This window comes from Nerophis ophidion, linkage group LG22, assembly GCF_033978795.1.
Source record: "Nerophis ophidion isolate RoL-2023_Sa linkage group LG22, RoL_Noph_v1.0, whole genome shotgun sequence".
In the NCBI taxonomy this organism is placed as follows: domain Eukaryota; kingdom Metazoa; phylum Chordata; class Actinopteri; order Syngnathiformes; family Syngnathidae; genus Nerophis; species Nerophis ophidion.
In genome coordinates, this window is record NC_084632.1 from 22,198,958 (window position 1) to 22,218,876 (window position 19,919).

Consider the following 19,919-nt stretch of genomic DNA (forward strand, 5'->3'; position numbering starts at 1 on the left):
TTACATCCTCACATTGTTTATAATGTGAGCCTTGTGCAGCAAGAGCTATTCGGACCGAAAAAGCAACAATTTCCCCATTAATTTGAGCGAGGATGAAAGATTCGTTGGTGAGGAAAGTTAGAGTGAAGCACCAAAAAAAAAAAAAAAGCGACTGCTCCAGGCGGTGGCAGTGGGACCGTTTCAGATGTAATTAGACACATTTACTAGGATAATTCTGGAAGAGCCCTTATCTGCTTATTTTAATAGTGTTTTAGTGAGATTGTAAGGTCATACCTGAAAGTCGGATAGCTGCGGTGAATGCCAGTGTCTCTCAGAGAAGTCAATGGCGGAGCCAAGATCACAGCTGTCTTTTTGAGCTGCAGGAGGAAGTCGCATAATCTACTGAAGTCTCCGGTAAGAGCCGACATAATATCACAATTTTCCCATGCAAAAACTTGCTGGTTGACGTAGAGAAACATGTTCGCTTGACCACTCTGTGTTAAAGCTTCACAACAAACAAAGAAACACAGGCTGTGTTTTGGTGCTAAAGGCAGCTGCAATCCACCGCTTTCCACCAATAGCATTTCTCTTTATAGTCTCCATTATTAATTGAACAAATTGCAAAAGATTCAGCAACACAGACGTCCAAATTACAGTGTAATTATACGATGAAAAGAGACGACTTTTAGCCATGAGTGGTGCTGGGCTAATATGTCCCCTCCAACCCGAAGATCGCGCGCACGCGTCATCATACGCATCAACATTCCGCAACGTTTTCAACAAGAAACTCCGTGCGAAATTTAAAATTTTAATTTAGTAAATTAAACCGCCCTTATTGGCAAGTGTTGCAATGTTAAGATTTCATCATTGATGTATAAACTATTAGACTGCGTGGTCGGTAGTAGTGGGTTTCAGTAGGCCTTTAAAATGTGTTTTATCTGATTATTTTATTCATCATAAGTGCAGCCTTATCTACAATAATCACTATCACTTTACAATTCACTTTTTACAATGAAGCAAGTCACACTTTTTGACCCTAGTTTTTGTACTGTGACCTCAGGGACTGAGCAAATAATCACTACCAAACCAGCAACACAATCTAGAGCACGCATGACAACATCTGTTTCAAATCGGCAAAATACACAAACTGACTTATTCTTGATTCAAACAAAAGTGAATTTAATTTAAGGGCTAATTAAGGTGGACATAACTAAGAGTAGGGAGTAAAACTGAACTCCATCCTTCAACCATCCTATAACACACAGTACTGACATACCCGTAACAACATGTTCTATTGTCTTGTATATACACACACAATTTGACCGGTGCATTTGGTCTCAGGCTTCATTTTGAACCACCAGTCCACATGTCCCTCGAAAACAAAGTTGTCCCATCTTGACACTATATTGGAAACTTCTCCACACGACGACATCAGTCTGCTCCTCCAGTCAGCAGCAGTCTTCTCGGGTTACCTCCAACAAGGCACTCGGCATCTGACAGCCCACTGCATCACTCTGTAGCAGCACTTGCAGGGAGCACAGAGCACACGGGAAAAATAACCTCCGTACCTCAGACTAGACCTTGTGCAACATTGTTCTGTTCAGAAAATAGCCTATTGTGCTATTGTGGCTGCAAGGAGAAACCTATGTTGAGTTGCAACACCCACACGGACAAATCTATGTGAATGTGATGAGGTGTGTAAAACGCACACAGCAAGGACGTCACAAGGTTTGAAAATGTGTGTGTGTGTGTGTGTGTGTGTGTGTGTGTGTGTGTGTGTGTGTGTGTGTGTGTGTGTGTGTGTGTGTGTGTGTGTGTGTGTGTGTGTGTGTGTGTGTGTGTGTGTGTGTGTGTGTGTGTGTGTAGTAATGGGCTTTTTTCATGACATCAACATAAGCTTTGTTATTGTTTTTATTATTTGAAGAGAATTTATCAGGACCTCGGTATAGCTCTCACATTTCCTCCCTTTCCTTCTCTACATGACTTATTCCAAAACAACAATGGAGTAATCTTTGTCGCGATCCACCTCCCGGATCAGACATAGTTTTTGTTCTTGAGTCCTTTTGTGTGTGTTTTGATTATTTTTGGACTCTTCCGATCCCTTAGTTTGATCACTTCCTTGTTTATCTTGTCCCCATGGTTACCTCATTTGTTCCACCCGCACTGGCTTTTTGACGCACACCTCTTTATGATTATTGTTTGAGTATTTAATCCTGCCTGCTACCTGTGTTCATTCTGGATGGTTTGTTTGCTGTAAGCAACAGTCTCGTTTGTCATTCTGCTTCTTTGATTCTATGCTAAGTCACGTCTTAGCTTCCGTGCATTCGGCACGCCATTTTGAACTCTTTTGACTACTTGCTAAGTTCCGCCTTAGCTAATGTGCATTCGGCACACAACCCTTGGACTCTTTTTACTGCATGCTAAGTTAGCATTAGCTTCCCGTGTGTAGGCACGCCGTTTCTTTTCCTTTTTTGTACCAGTGTTATTTTACATTTTTGTATTAAACAGGCTCCTACCTGCAATCCTGCATAGTCCTGGTCCGCTGCATCTTGGGGTGACACCTTCGCGCACCAAAATGCGTTCCAAACGTAACAAATCTTCATAGTAAACCTAAAGCTAGGTAAACAATTAGTGACATCCATCCATCCATTTTTTACCGCTTGTCTCGTTTGGGGTCGCGGGGGGGTGCTGGAGCCTATCTCAGCTGCATTCGGGCGGAAGGCGGGGTACACCGTGGACAAGTCGCCACTCAGATTCCCACAGTAGGGACCATTTTAGTGTTGCCAATCAAACTATCCCCAGGTGCATGTCTTTAGAGGTAGGAGGAAGCCGGAGTACCCGAAGGGAGCCCACGCACTCACGGGGAGAACATGCAAAATCCACACAGAAAGATCCCGAGCCCGGGATTGAACCCAGGACTACTCAGGACCTTCGTATTGTGAAGCACATGCACTAACCCCTGTTCCACCTCAATTAGTGACAACAACTCACAATTTCATCCGGGTAATGTTATAATGCTAATGAGGTCTTTATCCTTTTTGAATAAAATAAAAAAACTATAGCAGCTTTACCTCCGCTTAATAGTGAAGCAATGACGTGCAGAATCCAAGTTAATATTTCCATCAGGAGCAAGGCACCAAATTATGTACAACCATGCACAAAACTCCTAGAGGGACCTCTATCCCACCCTGAACCCAACGTTTCCGCGCCATACACACACACTTCTTGCTCTGTTTACATGCACTAAAACCAGCTTTTAAAAACACATGTAAAAACCTGAATTAAGTTTTTGACATTTTAAACATGGGATTAACATGTAAATAAACCCCTTAAATACTTTGTTTCATTTTTTTGTAAGTCAGTTTTTTAAACAGAAAATGCCAACAAGCCACCACAATATTGTTTTACTGAAAAATTCATATAAACTGTTATTATTCACCTGAATAGGTCAAATGTTCCTTTACATCAGACCATAAAGTAGAGATTACAGTATCTGATAGACATAAAGGATTATCATCAGTGCATAATATGAACCATAATACAGTATTACTATAATCATTATATTATTCATCCCCTGTCCTACTGACTCCTTTGTTTTCCAAAATGTATTCGAGGGTCTTTGAATGCACTACATTTATGTAATATGAGATGCAAAAGTGAAATGTATACTGCCACAAGAAAATACATAATATAAAAATGTTTTTCTATCATATCATTGTTGTTAAAAAATGTTGGTGCTGTGTGTGAATGCCTAAAGATGAGCTTTGATGACAGTATGACATATGTGTTGGGTGAAGAGTTCCATGCTAGTTTGCTTCTTTCCAAGTGGAACGAACCATTTAGTATTTTTTGATAGGGGGTGTTGGTAGTTACACATTTTTAATTTGATTCAAACAACCTTACTACTGATTTGTCAAGGGTATATTTATTTTATATTAAAGTTTTTGATCTTGTTTTTTTTTTATCCATCCATCTATTTTCTACCGCTTATTCCCTTTCGGGATCGTGGGGGGCGCTGGCGCCTATCTCAGCTACAATCGGGCGGAAGGCGGAGTACACCCTGGACAAGTCACCATCTCATCTTACATATTTAAATGACAGAAAAAATAATCTTCAAACTTTACAAATGCCCAGTGAACCCCTGCGCTTGGTACCCTGGATTAGATCCCCACTTTGACACCATGATTGCCATGCATATTTCCACGCTTAACTTGCACTGAACAGGAAGTCACTGTTTGCCTAATTTATATTGCATACCTAAACAAAGGTAACAGGGTTACTTTGTTGCTTCCTATACTGTATATACTGTATATACTATTATACTATTTGATATTACACTGGTACTGTATTTGACTACTGTACTTCTACTTGAACTGATAATTCTACCATTACTACTGTGATTTATTGTGCAACTTAATTGTCTTGTAATTAATGTACATCAGAGCTATTCAAATTGTTTGTATTTTTGTATTTAGTGTATTAGATTCTGCAACTAAAGTTAAAGTTAAAGTACTAATGATTGTCACAAACACACTTGGTGTGGTGAAATTTGTCCTCTGCATTTGACCCATCCCCCGTTTCACCCCCTGGGAGGTGAGGGGAGTAGTGGGCAGCAGCGGTGGCCGCGCCCGGGAATCATTTTTGGTGATTTAAACCCCAATTCCAACCCTTGATGCTGAGTGCCAAGCAGGGAGGTATTTGGTCCCATTGTTAAAGTCTTTTGTATGCCTCTGCCGGGGTTTGAACTGACAACCTACCGGACGGGGCGAACACTCTAACCCATGGGTGTCAAACTCTGGCCCGCGGATTTGGCCCGCCGTGTAATTTCACTTGGCCCTTGAGGCAATATCACATTAACATTAGAGCTGGCCCGCCGCTGTAACACCGCATTCACCGCTAATACTCTTACTTGCCAACCCTCACGATTTTCCCGGGAGACTCCCAAAGTTCAGCGCCCCTCCCGAATTTCATCCGGGACAACAATATTTGGGGTGGGCTTTAAAAGCACTGCCTTTGGCGTTCTCTACGACCTGTCTCCACGTCCGCTTTTCCTCCATACAAACAGCGTGCCGGCCCAGTCACATAATATATGCGGCTTATACACACACACAAGTGAATGCAAGGCATACTTGGTCAACAGCCATACAGGTCACACTGAGGGTGGCCATATAAACAACTTTAACACTGTTACAAATATGCGCCACACTGTGAACCCACACCAAACAAGAATGACACATTTCGGGAGAACATCCGCACCGTAACACAACATAAACACAACAGAACAAATACCCAGAACGCCTTGCAGCACTAACTCTTCCGGGACGCTACAATATAAACCCCCCGCTATTACCAAACCCCGTCCACCTCAACTCCACCGCCGAAAAGAGGCATTCAATTTTTATTTCAATTTTATTAGATATGCCGTTGATATTTTTTTAATTATTATTACTATTTGAAACTGGATTTTGCATGTCACTATAAAGTTATATAAGCCTTGCTTGTTCAATATTCAAAGCAAAACTTGTTTGGGTCCCTATTAAAAGGTTAATTTGTTTAACCTCGGCCCGCGACTTTGTTCGGTTTTAAATTTTGGCCCACTCTGTATTTGAGTTCGAAACCCCTGCTCTAACCACTAGGCCACTGAGTAGGTCAAACTAGTGTTTGGATCCCACTGTACGCAATATCTGAAGAGCATTGAAAAAATCATTTCACTGTGGTGTACTCTGCCTGTGACGAATAAACTTTGAACCTTGATGTTGTTGGGGAACTACATTTTTTGGGGGGGAATTTTACCTATCATTCACAATCCTTATGTAAGACGAGCACACTTTTTATTATTTTTTTATGCATTTTAAGTAGTAAATAAATGTAATCAAAAGTCCACTTACAATGGAGCGTATGGGAGTCCCTCTATTCTACCAAAAAGCCCCTTAAAAAAACACCTCCATCAAGATTTTGTTAAGTATACGGTGGCGCATTAATTTCACAAACACATCACAACTTTCACTTTTTTCTTCAACAACAACTCATGCAGACTTCATGAGGGCCAACAGACATGATAAAACATCACTTGCTGTAAAATGTCTGTTCCCCCTGGGATGCCGACCGTTAGGATGTTGATATATTACCGTTTCGATGAAGAATGACTTAGAATCCACGCAAAGAAAAAAGGGAGGGGAACCTAGCGTCTTTTTGGCCTTTTCCGGGTCTAAATTGGCTGTCAAAGTGTACCAACTTCTCAGTATATGTCCACATCGCTTTACTATTAAGGTAAAAGGCATGATTTATAATCTAGAATTAACTTTCATGAGCTTCTGATGCGAGAAAGCAGCTCACCAGCTGATGATGTCAAACAGCAATATAAGGAGACCTCCTTTGATCGATGTGCCCCTAAATGTAGATCCTTAAAGTTCACTGTTGGCGTTTTGTGTCTTTCTTACGCATTGAAATTACGACGCAGATTTTATTTTATTTTTTACCGACCCTGCCTTCTCCGGTTCAAAACTCCAGTTTACTTGTTTTTTTAAATCGATTATCGCTTTCCGCCGGTGTTTTTGCCGAGTCAATTTTCCGTACCTGTTGATTGCGTTTTTAATGGTCAACTTCAGAATAATGATCTTTCCGGTACAGTTTCTTAAATTTTGATTCAATCACAAATACTGCATTTCCGGTATTAGGACTCCTACAACTCCTCTCTGGGGGGGGGGGGGGGGGGGGGGGATGACAGGGGATGCAAAACAATAACGGTGCAATACGTTTTCATAACATGGTCACTACTGCCTACTTTCTCTTGTTATATTCTTATTTTACTGTTATATTGTTATTTCCATTGTTGTTTTTTAGTTTTTTATTCTTATTGTAATATTTCTCTTTTTGTTTCCTTTTAAACCCCCATTATTTACTTTTTACTTTTTTTAAATTGATTTCAACTCCGTACACTGCTGCTGGAATTTTAATTTTCCTGAAGGAACTCTCCTGAAGGAATCAATAAAGTACTATCTATCCATCTATCTATCTATCTATCTATCTATCTATCTATCTATCTATCTATCTATCTATCTATCCATCTATCTATCTATCTATCTATCTATCTATCTATCTATCTATCTATCCATCCATCCATCCATCCATCCATCCATCCATCTATCTATCTATCTATCTATCTATCTATCTATCTATCTATCTATCTATCTATCTATCTATCTATCTATCTATCTATCTATCCATCCATCCATCTATCTATCTATCTATCTATCTATCTATCTATCTATCTATCTATCTATCTATCTATCTATCTATCTATCTATCTATCTATCTATCCCGCGTGTTATTGTTTTCGTCATGGCGAGCAATAAACTCGAAAAGTGGCTTCAGGAGCCACTTTTCAGCAAATGGCTCACTTATAACGATGGAAAGATGTTTTGCACGCCATGTAAACGGGCTAATAAAATGAACACATTTACGACCGGGTGCACTGATTTTCAAAGATCCAGCCTCACCGGCCACCAAGAAAAATCATGTTACACCTTTCCGTGGTCGAGGAGCGCATGGGAGACGTTCCCTCGAGGGCCGATATGTTGTCGGGGATAACACCCTCTCTATGGTTCCGCTCTTTTGGTCGGAATGACGAGACCGTCGATTTGTTATTTTTTATTTATTTATGTTTTTTCACAAAGCCAACCGGACATCCACCACGGTACTAAAACCCCTGAACATGCAAGCGCTCCCTCTTCTAACTTTCCCACTCACTTGCACACGTCACTCACCCCACATATTGCCATTCTTAAAGGGGAACACACAGCCATCACAAAGCCAGTGATGAAATGCTAGAGGCATTGAGTGCACGGTATCAAATGACATTGAAACTAACTTGCCAAATTCTAAGTTTGTTGGCCTTATTTGCCATGAAAGTGTAGATGTGGCCGTTTTTAAACAACTGATGAACTACATGCACATGAGAATAACCAATTTAATTTGTCATATTTATGTATGCCCTGGCACACGATTATCATTTCATGAACGAAGCAAAAAACCTTTTACACTTTTATACTGAAATAAATACACCTACAACTTCCATCCATCCAACCATTTTCTACCGCTTATTCCCTTTGGGTTCACGGGGGGCGCTGGTGCCTATCTCAGCTACAATCGGGCGGAAGGCGGTGTACACCCTGGTCAAGTCGCCACCTCATCGCAGACTAACTAAATGAAAATATAGGAAAAAAATGCCGGCAGCGGTAAAGTTTTGACCCATGAAGGAAATGAGAAAGTGAATTAATGTTTGTAACTGAATATATTTACATATGCATAAAAATGTGTTTTCATTTGTTTTATTTTTTTATGAATTGAGTAACGTTTATGACTAACCTTTTCCAAAACACAATATAGAATGTGAGTTATAACAGGATAATGCATACATTTATCATTTGTTTTCAAAACGGTTACAAAAAGTGGGACCCCATTTTTATGACTTGATGTAGTTACTGGGACCCCATTTTGAAAATTCCTTAGCGTTTATAACAACAATGTTGCTCATACTTTCTTAATATTCTGGTCACAAAATATAAATCAAGTATTGTTGGCGCTTTTTGGATAGTTATTTATTGGGTTTCAGAGTCGGAATAAACGCAATAGACGCAATGATGTCATGGCTCCAATTGGCTCCATTGTAAGCGGACATTTATTTACATTTATTTACTAGTCAGAATGGTTTTGGTTATTTTAAATACATGTGTTCTTGTCTATCATAAGGATAATGAATCATAGGCAAAGTTCCAAGAAAAGTCCATCCACTTTAAGGTTGCGTATTAATATTGCAGTCAAATAACTTTTATTGTTACTTGTTTTGACGCATTAAACTCATATTATTGTTAGTTAGTGTTATTTGGTGCAGTCTTTTTCAACCACTGTTGTGCTGTAAGATATAGTCTGGTGTGCTGTGGGAGATTATGTCATTTCAGATATTTGGGTTAAAAATATTTTTTGCAAACCAGTGATTATAATCCGTAAATAACATGCCGTTTTTGAGTGTCAGTGCTGTCTTTAGGTCGGCAAAGTGTTATACGTTTCCATATCATCAGGTGGCAGCAGGTAGAAAATTGCTTTGTAGACGGCGGGAACATGGTTTGTCATGATCACAATAATTCTTAAACCAAAAATAAACCAAAGGTGAGTGCCCCTAAAAAAGGCATTGAAGCTTAGGGATGGCTATGCAGAACAAAACTACAACTGAACTTGCTATAAAGTAAATAAAAACCGAATGCTGGACGACAGCAAAGACTTACAGCGTGTGGAGCAGAGATGGCAAAGTTCCAATTAAAGTCCATCCCTTTTAAGGTTGCTTATGATTATTTCAGTCAAATTACTTGTATTGTTACTTGTTTTGACGCATTCAACTCATAGTTTTGCTAGTTTGTTGTTTAGTGCATACTTCACCATTTTTTTGCACAAAAAATATCCCAAATTGGAGGGCTTTCGAAATTGTTTTTCTCAAATAGACAACAAATGACGTCCCCGTCACACAGTGTATAATGTATATGTATAAAACCAAGCAAAGCCCATAAATGCTAGGGAAACCTTATGCTGTGAAGCCATGAGGGATACACAACAACAGACAGCAGAAGGTCAAAAAGCATACTGTTGCAAAAAGTCCATTGAACAAAGTGTAAGTAACGTCTATGACAACATTTTTTCAAAACACAATATAAAATGTGAGTTTTTTTCCAAACGGTTACAAAAAAATGGGACCCCGTTTTTCATGACTTTGAAAATTCTTAGCGCCAGGACTGAAGTTAGCGTTTATAATAACAATATGGCTAATACTTGCTTATATGTTCAGGTCACAAAATGTAAATCGAGTATTGTTGGCGCTTTTTGGATAGTTATTTATTGGATTTTAGGGTCGGAATAAACGCAACAGACGCAATGACGTCATGGCTCCAATTGGCTACATTGTAAACTGACTTTTATTTACAAATTAGAATGTTGTTTTTTCTTTTTTTTAATTACATGTGTTCTTGTCTAGCACAAAGATTGTGAATCAAAGCTCCAAAAAAGCCAATCCCCTTTAAGGTTTCTTATGATTATTTCAGTCAAATAACTTTTATCTTTACTTGTTTTGACGCATTGAACGCATATTTGTGCTAGTTTGTTATTTAGCGGTACCTCAACATTTTTTTTACACAAAAAATATCATAAATTGGAGGGTTTTGGAAATTGTTTTTTCTCAAATAGACAACAAATGACGTCCCCATCACACAGTGTATACTGTATCTGTATACAGTGTATGTGTATACTGTATTCGGTGTCTGTCACCATCCAATAGTATACCAACTTGGACTGCACTATACTGTACTGGGGTACTCTGGATGACATCATGAAGTTGATCAACCAGGAAACGATGAAAGACCTCTAATCACCACACAATAAAAACAAAACCTCGGTCCGAATAAAACCAAGCAAAGCCCATAAACGCAGTGGAAACCTTATGCTGTGAAGCCATGAGGGGAAACACTACAACAGACAGCAGAAAGTCAAAGGCAGACTGTTGCAAAACGTCCATTGAACAAAGTGTAAGTAACGTCTATGACAACATTTTTTCAAAACACAATATAGAATGTGAGTTATAACAGGATAATGCATACATTTATCATTTGTTTTCCAAACGGTTACAAAAAAAATGGGACCCCGTTTTTCATGACTTTGAAAATTCTTAGCACCAGGACTGAAGTTAGTGTTTATAATAACAATATGGCTAATACTTGCTTAATGTTCAGGTCACAAAATGTAAATCGAGTATTATTGGCGCTTTTTGGATAGTTATTTACTGGATTTTAGGGTCGGAATAAACGCAACAGACGCAATGACGTCATGGCTCCAATTGGCTACATTGTAAACTGACTTTTGTTTACAACTTAGAATGTTGTTTTTTCTTTTTTTTAATTACATGTGTTCTTGTCTATCACAAAGATTGTGAATCAAAGCTCCAAAAAAGTCAATCCCCTTTAAGGTTTCTTATGATTATTTCAGTTAAATAACTTTTGTCTTTACTTGTTTTGACGCATTCAACGCATATTTGTGCTTGTTTGTTATTTAGCGCATACCACAACAATTTTTTTTTACACAAAAAATATCAGAAATTGGAGGGTTTTGGAAATTGTTTTTTCTCAAATAGACAACAAATGACGTCCCCATCACACAGTGGATATCAGTGGTTTTCAAATGGGGGTACGCGTACCCCTGGGGGTACTTGAAAGTATGCCAAGGAGTACGTGAGATTTTTAAAAAATATTCTAAAAATAGCAACAATTCAAAAATCCTTTATAAATATATGTGTTGAATAATACTTCAACAAAATATGAATGTAAGTTCATAAACTGTGAAAAGAAATACAACAATGCAATATTCAGTGTTGACAGCTAGATTTTTGTGGACATGTTCCATAAATATTCATTATAAGATTTCTACCTCAACATTTTTTTTACACAAAAAATATCATAAATTGGAGGGTTTTGGCAACTGTGAAGAAATGTTTACAATTAGGTTCATGAATCCAGATGGATCTCTATTACAATCCCCAAGGAGGGCTCTTTAAGTTGATGGTTACTTCTGTGTAGAAATCTTTGTTTATCATTTAATCACTTGTTTATTTTTCAACAAGTTTTTAGTTTGTCCCCCCCCCCCCCCAAAATAGTTCACTGTTATAAATGTAATAAATCAGAAACTAATGACACAGTGCTGTATTTTAATTATTTATCTCTTTTTTTCAACCAAAAATACTTTGCTCTGATTAGGGGGTACTTAAATTAGAAAAATGTTCACAGGGAGTACATCACTCAAAAAAGGTTGAGAACCACTGGTGTATACTGCATACGTATACAGTGTATGTGTATACTGTACTCGGTGTCTGTCATCCAACCATCCAATAGTATACCAACTTGGACAGCACTATACTGTACTTGGGTACTCTGGATGACATCATGAAGTTGATCAACCATGAAACGATGAAAGAGCTCTAATCACCATACAATAAAAACAAAACCTCGGTCCGAATAAAACCAAGCAAAGCCCATGAACGCAGTGGAAACCTTATGCTGTGAAGCCATGAGGGGAAACACAACAACAGACAGCAGAAGGTCAAAGGCAGACTGTTGCAAAACGTCCATTGAACAAAGTGTAAAGGGGACGTGTAAAGGTAAGTAGCTACACGAACAAGTGGAAGTCATTATTTACAGTCGTTTGGCTTGATCTGGTGCTAATTTTAGACAGCATGGTGCAGACAAAAGAAGGGTGCCTCATCTCGCTTCCAGCCGTCCCACAATCCACCTGCACAATAGTTCCCTCGTCCCACTCAGACTCACCCAGCACACCGGATGCGCTTTGCGGTGGGAAAGCGGACGACTCCGGCCTCTCCGCATCTCCCTGCTGGGTTCGATGTCGGTGGCGGCCATTCTCAGCTCCGTCGCCGGCCGCACCACCACCACCACTACCGGCAGCGGCGGCGGCGGTTGAGCCAGGCGTCCCCGCGTCGGGCATGCTCTCTACCCGCGAGGGGCGACGCGAGATGTGGCTATTCTCCGGGATATCGAGCAGGGGTGTCGCATCTCAGGATGAGTGCGGAGCATGGGAACGGCGCGGCGGTCGACTTAAGGGTTCGATGAGGGTAGAAGTGAAGTGAAGGTTGTCTGAGAGGGTGCAGCAGTGGATCATCGCGGTGAGAGTGTGGAGCAGCAAGATGCGCGCTTTCGATGGAGAGAGAGAACCAGCGACGACTACAAGGGAGTCGGGTGGGCGGATCGATCCTGATATCGATATTGATACCAGTAACTACCGTATTTCCTTGAATAGCCACCGGGGTGCCAATTAATTTAAAACCTCTTCTCATCCCTGCGCTTACCAGAGCCATGCAATTAAAAATTGAGTGTGATAAAAAAAAAAAAAAAAAATTCTTCTGTGACCGCACGCTGGTGGATGGGGATCATTGTTCAACATGTCATCCGACCACCTTCACACTATGCTATCTGCATGCGTGCCGGCCGGCTGCATGCATTTCACTGCTTCCCAAACGATATTGCAATGCATACTTGTTCAACAGCCATACCTTTTACGCTGATGGTTGTGATATAAACAACTTTAACACTCTTACTAATATGTGCCACACTCTGTGAACCCACACAAAACACATTTCTGGAGAACATCGGCTCTGTAACACATTATAAACGCAACATAAAAATTACCCACAATGCCATCTATCCATGACTCTTGGCTATATTATACACGGCCCCCAACCCCGCCCACCTGACGCATGGAGAGGGGCGGGGTTTGGTGCTAGCGGGTTGTATAATATAGCCAAGAGTCAAGGATGCATGGCATTGTGAGTAATTCTTATGTTGCGTTTATAATGTGTTACAGAGCCAATGTTTTATATCACTACCATCAGTGTGATCTGTATGGCTGTGGAACAAGACCCCTGGTTTACACATAGTAAGGGCAAAGAAATCCTCCTCTGTCAATTTGAAAATGATGGTAGTGGAAGCGTCACTCGTGATGTCACGAATTTGACACAGCGGTAAAAGTAAGCATGCGCTAATATATTTGGGGAGCCAGTTTGACCCAGCAGTAATTCAAGACAAGCGCATTTTACATGCCCGGTGGCTATTCAAGGAAACACGGTATCAATATCTGTAATGATGTCAATATTTTTCAAGTCACTTTTCATATAGTGACTCTGTGGATATTTGTGTATGATATTGATTACCATCGCTATGGTAGCTTGCGCTTTTTTTCTACTTGTTTGTTTTGCGCTATAGACTTTATGGCGGGGGTCGGGAGCCTTTTTGGCTGAGAGAGCCATGAAAGCTAAATATCTTAAAATGTATTTCTGTGAGAGCCATATAATATTTTTCAACACTGAATACCACTAAATGCCTGCATTTTTAAGTCAAACCAACATTTTTAGAGTGCCGTATAATAAGTCTCTTATTCTTTTTAAAAAGAGTGTTATTCCTGTTAGGCGCAGTTGGTAGAGTGGCTGTGCCAGCAGTCAGAGGGTAACTGGTTCAATCCCCACCTTCTGTCATCCAAGTCATGTCCGTTGTGTCCTTGGGCAAAACACTTCACCCTTGCTCCTGATAGGTCCTGGTGAGCGCCTTGCATGGCAGCCCCCACCGCCAGTGTGTGAATGTGTGTGTGAATGGGTGAATGTGGAAATACTGTCAAAGCGTTTTGGGCTCCTTAAAAAGGGGTAGAAAAGCGCTATACAAGTACAACCCATTTACCTTTTATTCTGAAGCTAACCAATAATAAATAAAATACTTCTTAACATTAATGTGAATTCTTGAAAAAGTTGTGGTAGAAAACAAATGAATGGATTAAAATGCATGAGAATGTTTTACATCAATGCATCTATCCATTTTCTACCGCTTGTCCCTTTTTGGGCCCGCGGGAAGTCCTGGAGCCTATCTCAGCTGCATTCGGGCGGAAGGCGGCGTACACCCTGGACAAGTTGTCATCTGAATATTAAGAATGTTATTTTTAACACTGTGATTACCAGTGGAATTATTCAATACTTATCGTGTTAAGTAATGTCAGCTAAGATTTATCTGAGAGCCAGATGCAGTCATCTAAAGAGCCACATCTGGCTCTAGAGCCACAGGTTCCCTACTCGTTTCATGGTGTTCAACACATTACAAATAATAAACGGAAATTATTGGGTTGTTTTGTTGATATTATTATGTTTTGTTTTATATTAAATCAGTGCTTTTCAACAAGCGACATGACACCATTCCCGTATTTAGTTTAGTGCAAAACTTAGGAAACAAACTTTTGCAGCAAATTCCTTTAAAAGACGTGAGAAATCCTGTTGTATTGAAACATTTAGACCTCAGTGAACACTTGAATTGAGTATTTCATTGTCAGATTCAAACCCTGATGACATCTATTAATCAGACAAAAAGCAAGGAATCATGCAGAGACAGAGTTAAATTTAGTTCATGGGGAGACACGTATTTCGGGCTGTATTCCAATTACAGATCCAAACTATGTTCTAAAAAATCAAGCCCGCGCGCCTCCTCTATTTATTAGGAAAGTCCCTATTACATCACTGTCGCTGAGGGAAGGGGGTAGACTCTACAACTCCAGTTAGACACAATATATGATTATACAAAAATGCAAATATGTTGACACTTGGTGCTATCGCCCAGTCCCTGCTTTGTCTAGTCCCGGAACCCAATGTTCGGCCTTGGTAGTCAGCAGGCCGAGTACTGGTGCCATCACCCAGTCTCTGCTTTGTCTGGTCCCGGTATCCAATGTTCGGCCTTGGCAGTCAGCAGGCCGAGTCTGGACAAAACACTGATTAAAAGAGGCTAGCAATCTCTTGCATTGCTAGCTCTGCACAAACACAGAAATACCACTTCAACACAAATTGACAATACTTTATACTAACGGCTGTTAAGCATAAAGTTATTATGATAATATATACATAATTATTCTAACAGTCATAGTCAACTCCACCTCATACATGTAGTACATAATACACATACATATCTCCAGTGAACAATCTTGTGCTCAATGGCAATATTATTATTTCACAAAAAATAAAATATAATTAATAAAATAAAATAAGATGTAACATATCTCAAAAGGGTAATGGGAGGAAGTATACACTTTTTGAATCCCGACCCCTTTTTTTTTTTTTACATAGGGACTTTAACTAATATCCAGTTTCCTCTGAACCCCATTTTATTTAACACACTGGCAGATCCTTTCATTGACATACAGTATAAGCCTTGCTTGCAAACATAAAACACTGGGGTCCAAACTTGTGATTTACATAACTGCGGAGTTCCTCAAGGCACCCCTTTAAGTCCTCTCCTTTTGGCGAAAAAAAATTAATCGAAACATCATTTATGGTGTTGCTGTAACTTGTTTACTTCAAATGCAGTCAGTAGTCATTTGTTCAACTTCTTCAGTTTAACTAGTCGTGTTCCTGTCCTTTTCATCATTTATTCAACTGGTGATCCGTGAGTTCAGTTCAATAAACTTGTGAGAGACGCACATTTTTGCAGCAGATTCTTAAAAACACTTGAGTGCTGTCATTTGTTTAACTATCTTTTTAGCTGAAGGTCCTTAAAAACAGCAGAGTGTTCCTGTACCACTGACAAAATAAATGGAACAAAATCAAATTTCTACTAAAGAGGACACTTATTCTCTGTAGTATACAAAATAATAATAATAGCAAAGGAAGAAGTCCAGGCCCCCAAGACAATTTTGTTCAATATCCCTGAAGTAAACCCTTGTTTATCGCTGTTAATTGACTCTTGGCCTGACCGTGGTAAATCAATTTCTGTGAAGTAGGATTTATTATTCATAAATTTCCATAGCTATAACAGTAAACACCTGTATCTGACCTTCTGAACAAGGGTTAGTCAGTAGAGAGCCCTCTAATCATGAAATAGCAACCACGTTTACACTCGCTGAACTCATTATCGTAACGTTGCCTAAAGTTGAGCCAATCAGTAGTCCCTCTACTGAACAACACACTCCGACTGGTTTGGTCTCATCTTTGAGGCAAATACTAATGCAAATATTGATATTTTTGTTCATTTTGGCATTTTTATGGTTGAATATGCTCAAGTTATGCCCCCAAAACATAGAAAATTCTTTGAAAAAACTCAAAATCTACAGAAGAATATAGTGAGGCTGCACGCTTTGAAGCAAGATATGGCGAGGAACGGCTGTATTGTTGTATGAATGTTTACAAATGCGTTCATCATTATTGAAACAAGAAGCCGTGGACAGCCACCAGGCGGAGACCTGGGATGGAGGAAGCAGGCTTCAACCTCATATAGTCAGCCCACAATGCAAATAGTGTTCAATAGATTTATATAAAACTTTTTTTTGCCTAAAATCTTTGGCCTGTGATTTATTTTGATCATAGTCATTGTCAACAAAATAAAAGCATCCTCTAATGATTTTGAAACATTTCCAAGTAAAAAGTATCGGTAACAGTATCGTCCTAGCGACACTACCCCTGTATTAATTTAGTCTCGGATCGATATCAACCTTTGTGGAATCGCCCTCCTCTCCGATGAAGTGACAAAGAGAAGAAGGAGGGGGCTGGGCCTCACTCACCTAGGAATAATTCACCACCACGGTAGCCTACACAGCATGTAATGGACAAATGATGATGATTGACAGGGGAATCTCCTGATATGAAACAAAAATATCATGAACTAAATTAATTACATCTAAAAATGCAACTTGGAGTCATACATACACTCAATGACTAATATTGCAAATATTCACATTTTAAGGGATGTCTGCAGACCCTGCCTTGCTCATGCTGATGGTAGTGATACAGTTTTATAATTATTATTATGAGATCCGTTTTCACGTTTTACAATGTACAATTAATGTCACAGCATCATTAGCATCCATCCATCCATTCATTTCTACCACTTGTCGTTCTTGTTGAAGGGGGACCGGAGTCTATATCCTTATCAAACATCCATCCATCCATCCATCCATTTCCTACCGCTTATTCCCTTTGGTGTCGCGGGGGGCGCTGGTGCTTATCTCAGCTACATTCGGGCTTTATAGGCAACCGCAGCATCTTTGTTGACTCCTTGCAGATGCAGGGGGAGTTTGAGACCCAGATTACAGGTGAGTGGGACAGAATGATGGGCTAATTTTCACTTTATTTCCATTATGTCCACTAAATGTTAATATATTTCACTTAACTCACAGGATTTTTCAACCTGTTTTACAAAATACAGCTTTTTTAAATGTTTTGTAACACATAACAATAATAAAACAATACGCAATATGTATGCATGTACATTTAATACCTTTAGTGTATCCATCCATCCATGCATTTTCTACCGCTTGTCCCTTTCCGGGTGGCATGGGATGCTGGTGCCTATCTCAGCAGCATTCGAACGGAAGGCGGGGTACACCCTGGACAAGTCGCCACCTCATCTCAGGGCTAACACAGATAGACAACATTCACACTCACATTCACACACTAGGGCCAATTTAGTGTTGCCAATCAACCTATCCCCAGGTGCATGTCTTTGGAAGTGGGAAGAAGCCGGAGTACTCGGAGGGAACCCACGCAGTCACGGGGAGAACATGCAAACTCCACACAGAAATATCCCGAGCCCGGGATTGAACCCAGGACTCCTCAGGACCTTCGTATTATGAGGCAGACAGACTAACCCCTCCTCCACCGTGCTACCCTTATCAAATATTTGTTTTTAATTTACTGACAATCATTACTGACAATCAATCATGCAGTGGGTACATTTTGCGGTAGAGATATGCCTCTTATGACATAAGTAATTTATTTTCTACTCCTTATCCTTTTCGAGATTAATGGTGAGCTGGATTTGATCCTAGTCGACTTTGTCTGATAGGTGGTATTCACCCTGGATTGGTCATTATACTCAATAACAGGGTGCATATACAATTTAGAATTTCCAGGCGCAGTCAGGGCGTTGAGGGGATCCGGTTTGGTGGCTGCAGGATTAGGTCTCTGCTTTATGCAGATGATGTGGTCCTGATGGCTTCACCTGGACAGGATCTTCCGCTTTCACTGGATCGAGTCACAGCCGAGTGTGAAGCGTGTTTAGAATCAGCACCTCCAAGTCCGGGTCCATGGTACTTACCCGAAAATGGGTGGAGTACCATCTGCGGGTTGGGAAGAGCTCTTTCCCCTAGTGAAGGAGTTCAAGTACCTCAGAGTCTTGTTCACGAGTGAGGGAAGAGTGGATCGTGAGATTGACAGGCGGATCGGTGCATTGTCTTCAGTAATGCTAACACTGTATCAATCTGTTATGCTAAAGAAGGAACTGAGTAGGAAGAAAAGCTCTCAATTTACCGGGCGATTAATGTCCCCATTCTCCATGAGTTTTGGCTTATGAAAAGACAAGAAGAGGGGTACCAGCGGCCGAAATTTGTTTCTTTTGTTGGGTGGCAGGGCTCTCCCGTAGAGATAGGGTGAGAAGCTCTGTCATCCGGGAAGAGCTCAAAGTAAAGTGGCTGCTCCTCCACATCGAGAGGAGCCAGATGAGGTGGTTCGGGCATCTGGTCAGGATGCGACCTGGACGCCTCCCCAGAGAGGTGCTTTGGGCATGTCCGGGAAAGACCAAGGACACATAGAGAAGACTATGTCTCCCGGTTGGCCTGGGAATGCCTCGGGATCCCTCAGGAGGAGCTGGTCAAAGTGGCTGTGGAGAGGGGCGTCTACGCTTCTCTGCTAAGGCTACTTCCCCCGCAACCTGACCTTGGATAAGCGGGAAAAAAATGGATTGATGGATGGATGATTTTCAATTCAAAGTTGTTTTAGGGACCACATTTCCAGAAATTTCCCCCATCAGGGGCCTGACCTCCCCCTTTACTAATAGTCCTATTTTGTATATTCCGGTGAACCAGCGTCCTCTACAGTAGATGTTTTATTTTGGTCTATTTATTTTGTCAGAGTTACGGAGCGCTCTGCTTTCATTAATTTCTCCTTCTGCAAAACAATTGCCAAAGATCATCTCTGTGACAGCACTTTATAGTTTTTAACAATTTGCTGCAAAACTGTAAATCTCTCACAAGTTCATTGAACCGAACTGAATGCACCACAAATTGTTTGGACAAATAATTAAAAAAAAGACGACCTGAAATTGAATCTTGAAGAACACCACTAGCATCCCAGCAGGCATACAACATTAAAACAACATTGAAAACTTGTTAAATTAGGTCCTGTTGTTGAGCAATTCATACCTAAAGTTGAAACAACATGCTATGTTGGATTTTGACATTGATTTGACCGTTGAATTTTGGTCATTTTCCAACCAATATCTTACAACAGAAATACAACATTGAAACAGAACACTTTTTGATGGCATTTATTCAATGTCAGGTTGTGACGTTGATTTTACGATTGACATTTGGTC

The 19,919-nt window shown here is 40.2% G+C and overlaps 1 protein-coding gene across 1 annotated transcript in view; it reads right to left on the reverse strand.

Moving 5' to 3' along the window:
* Window positions 1–12,759, reverse strand: part of ano8b (anoctamin 8b) — a 144,534-nt gene extending 131,775 nt beyond the window's left edge. The window contains exon 1 of the mRNA XM_061883498.1: window positions 12,339–12,759. Coding sequence (XP_061739482.1) covers window positions 12,339–12,513 — 175 coding nt within the window. The 5' untranslated portion in view covers window positions 12,514–12,759. The remainder of the gene's footprint in view (window positions 1–12,338) is intronic.
* Between the last annotated feature and the right edge of the window lie 7,160 nt (window positions 12,760–19,919).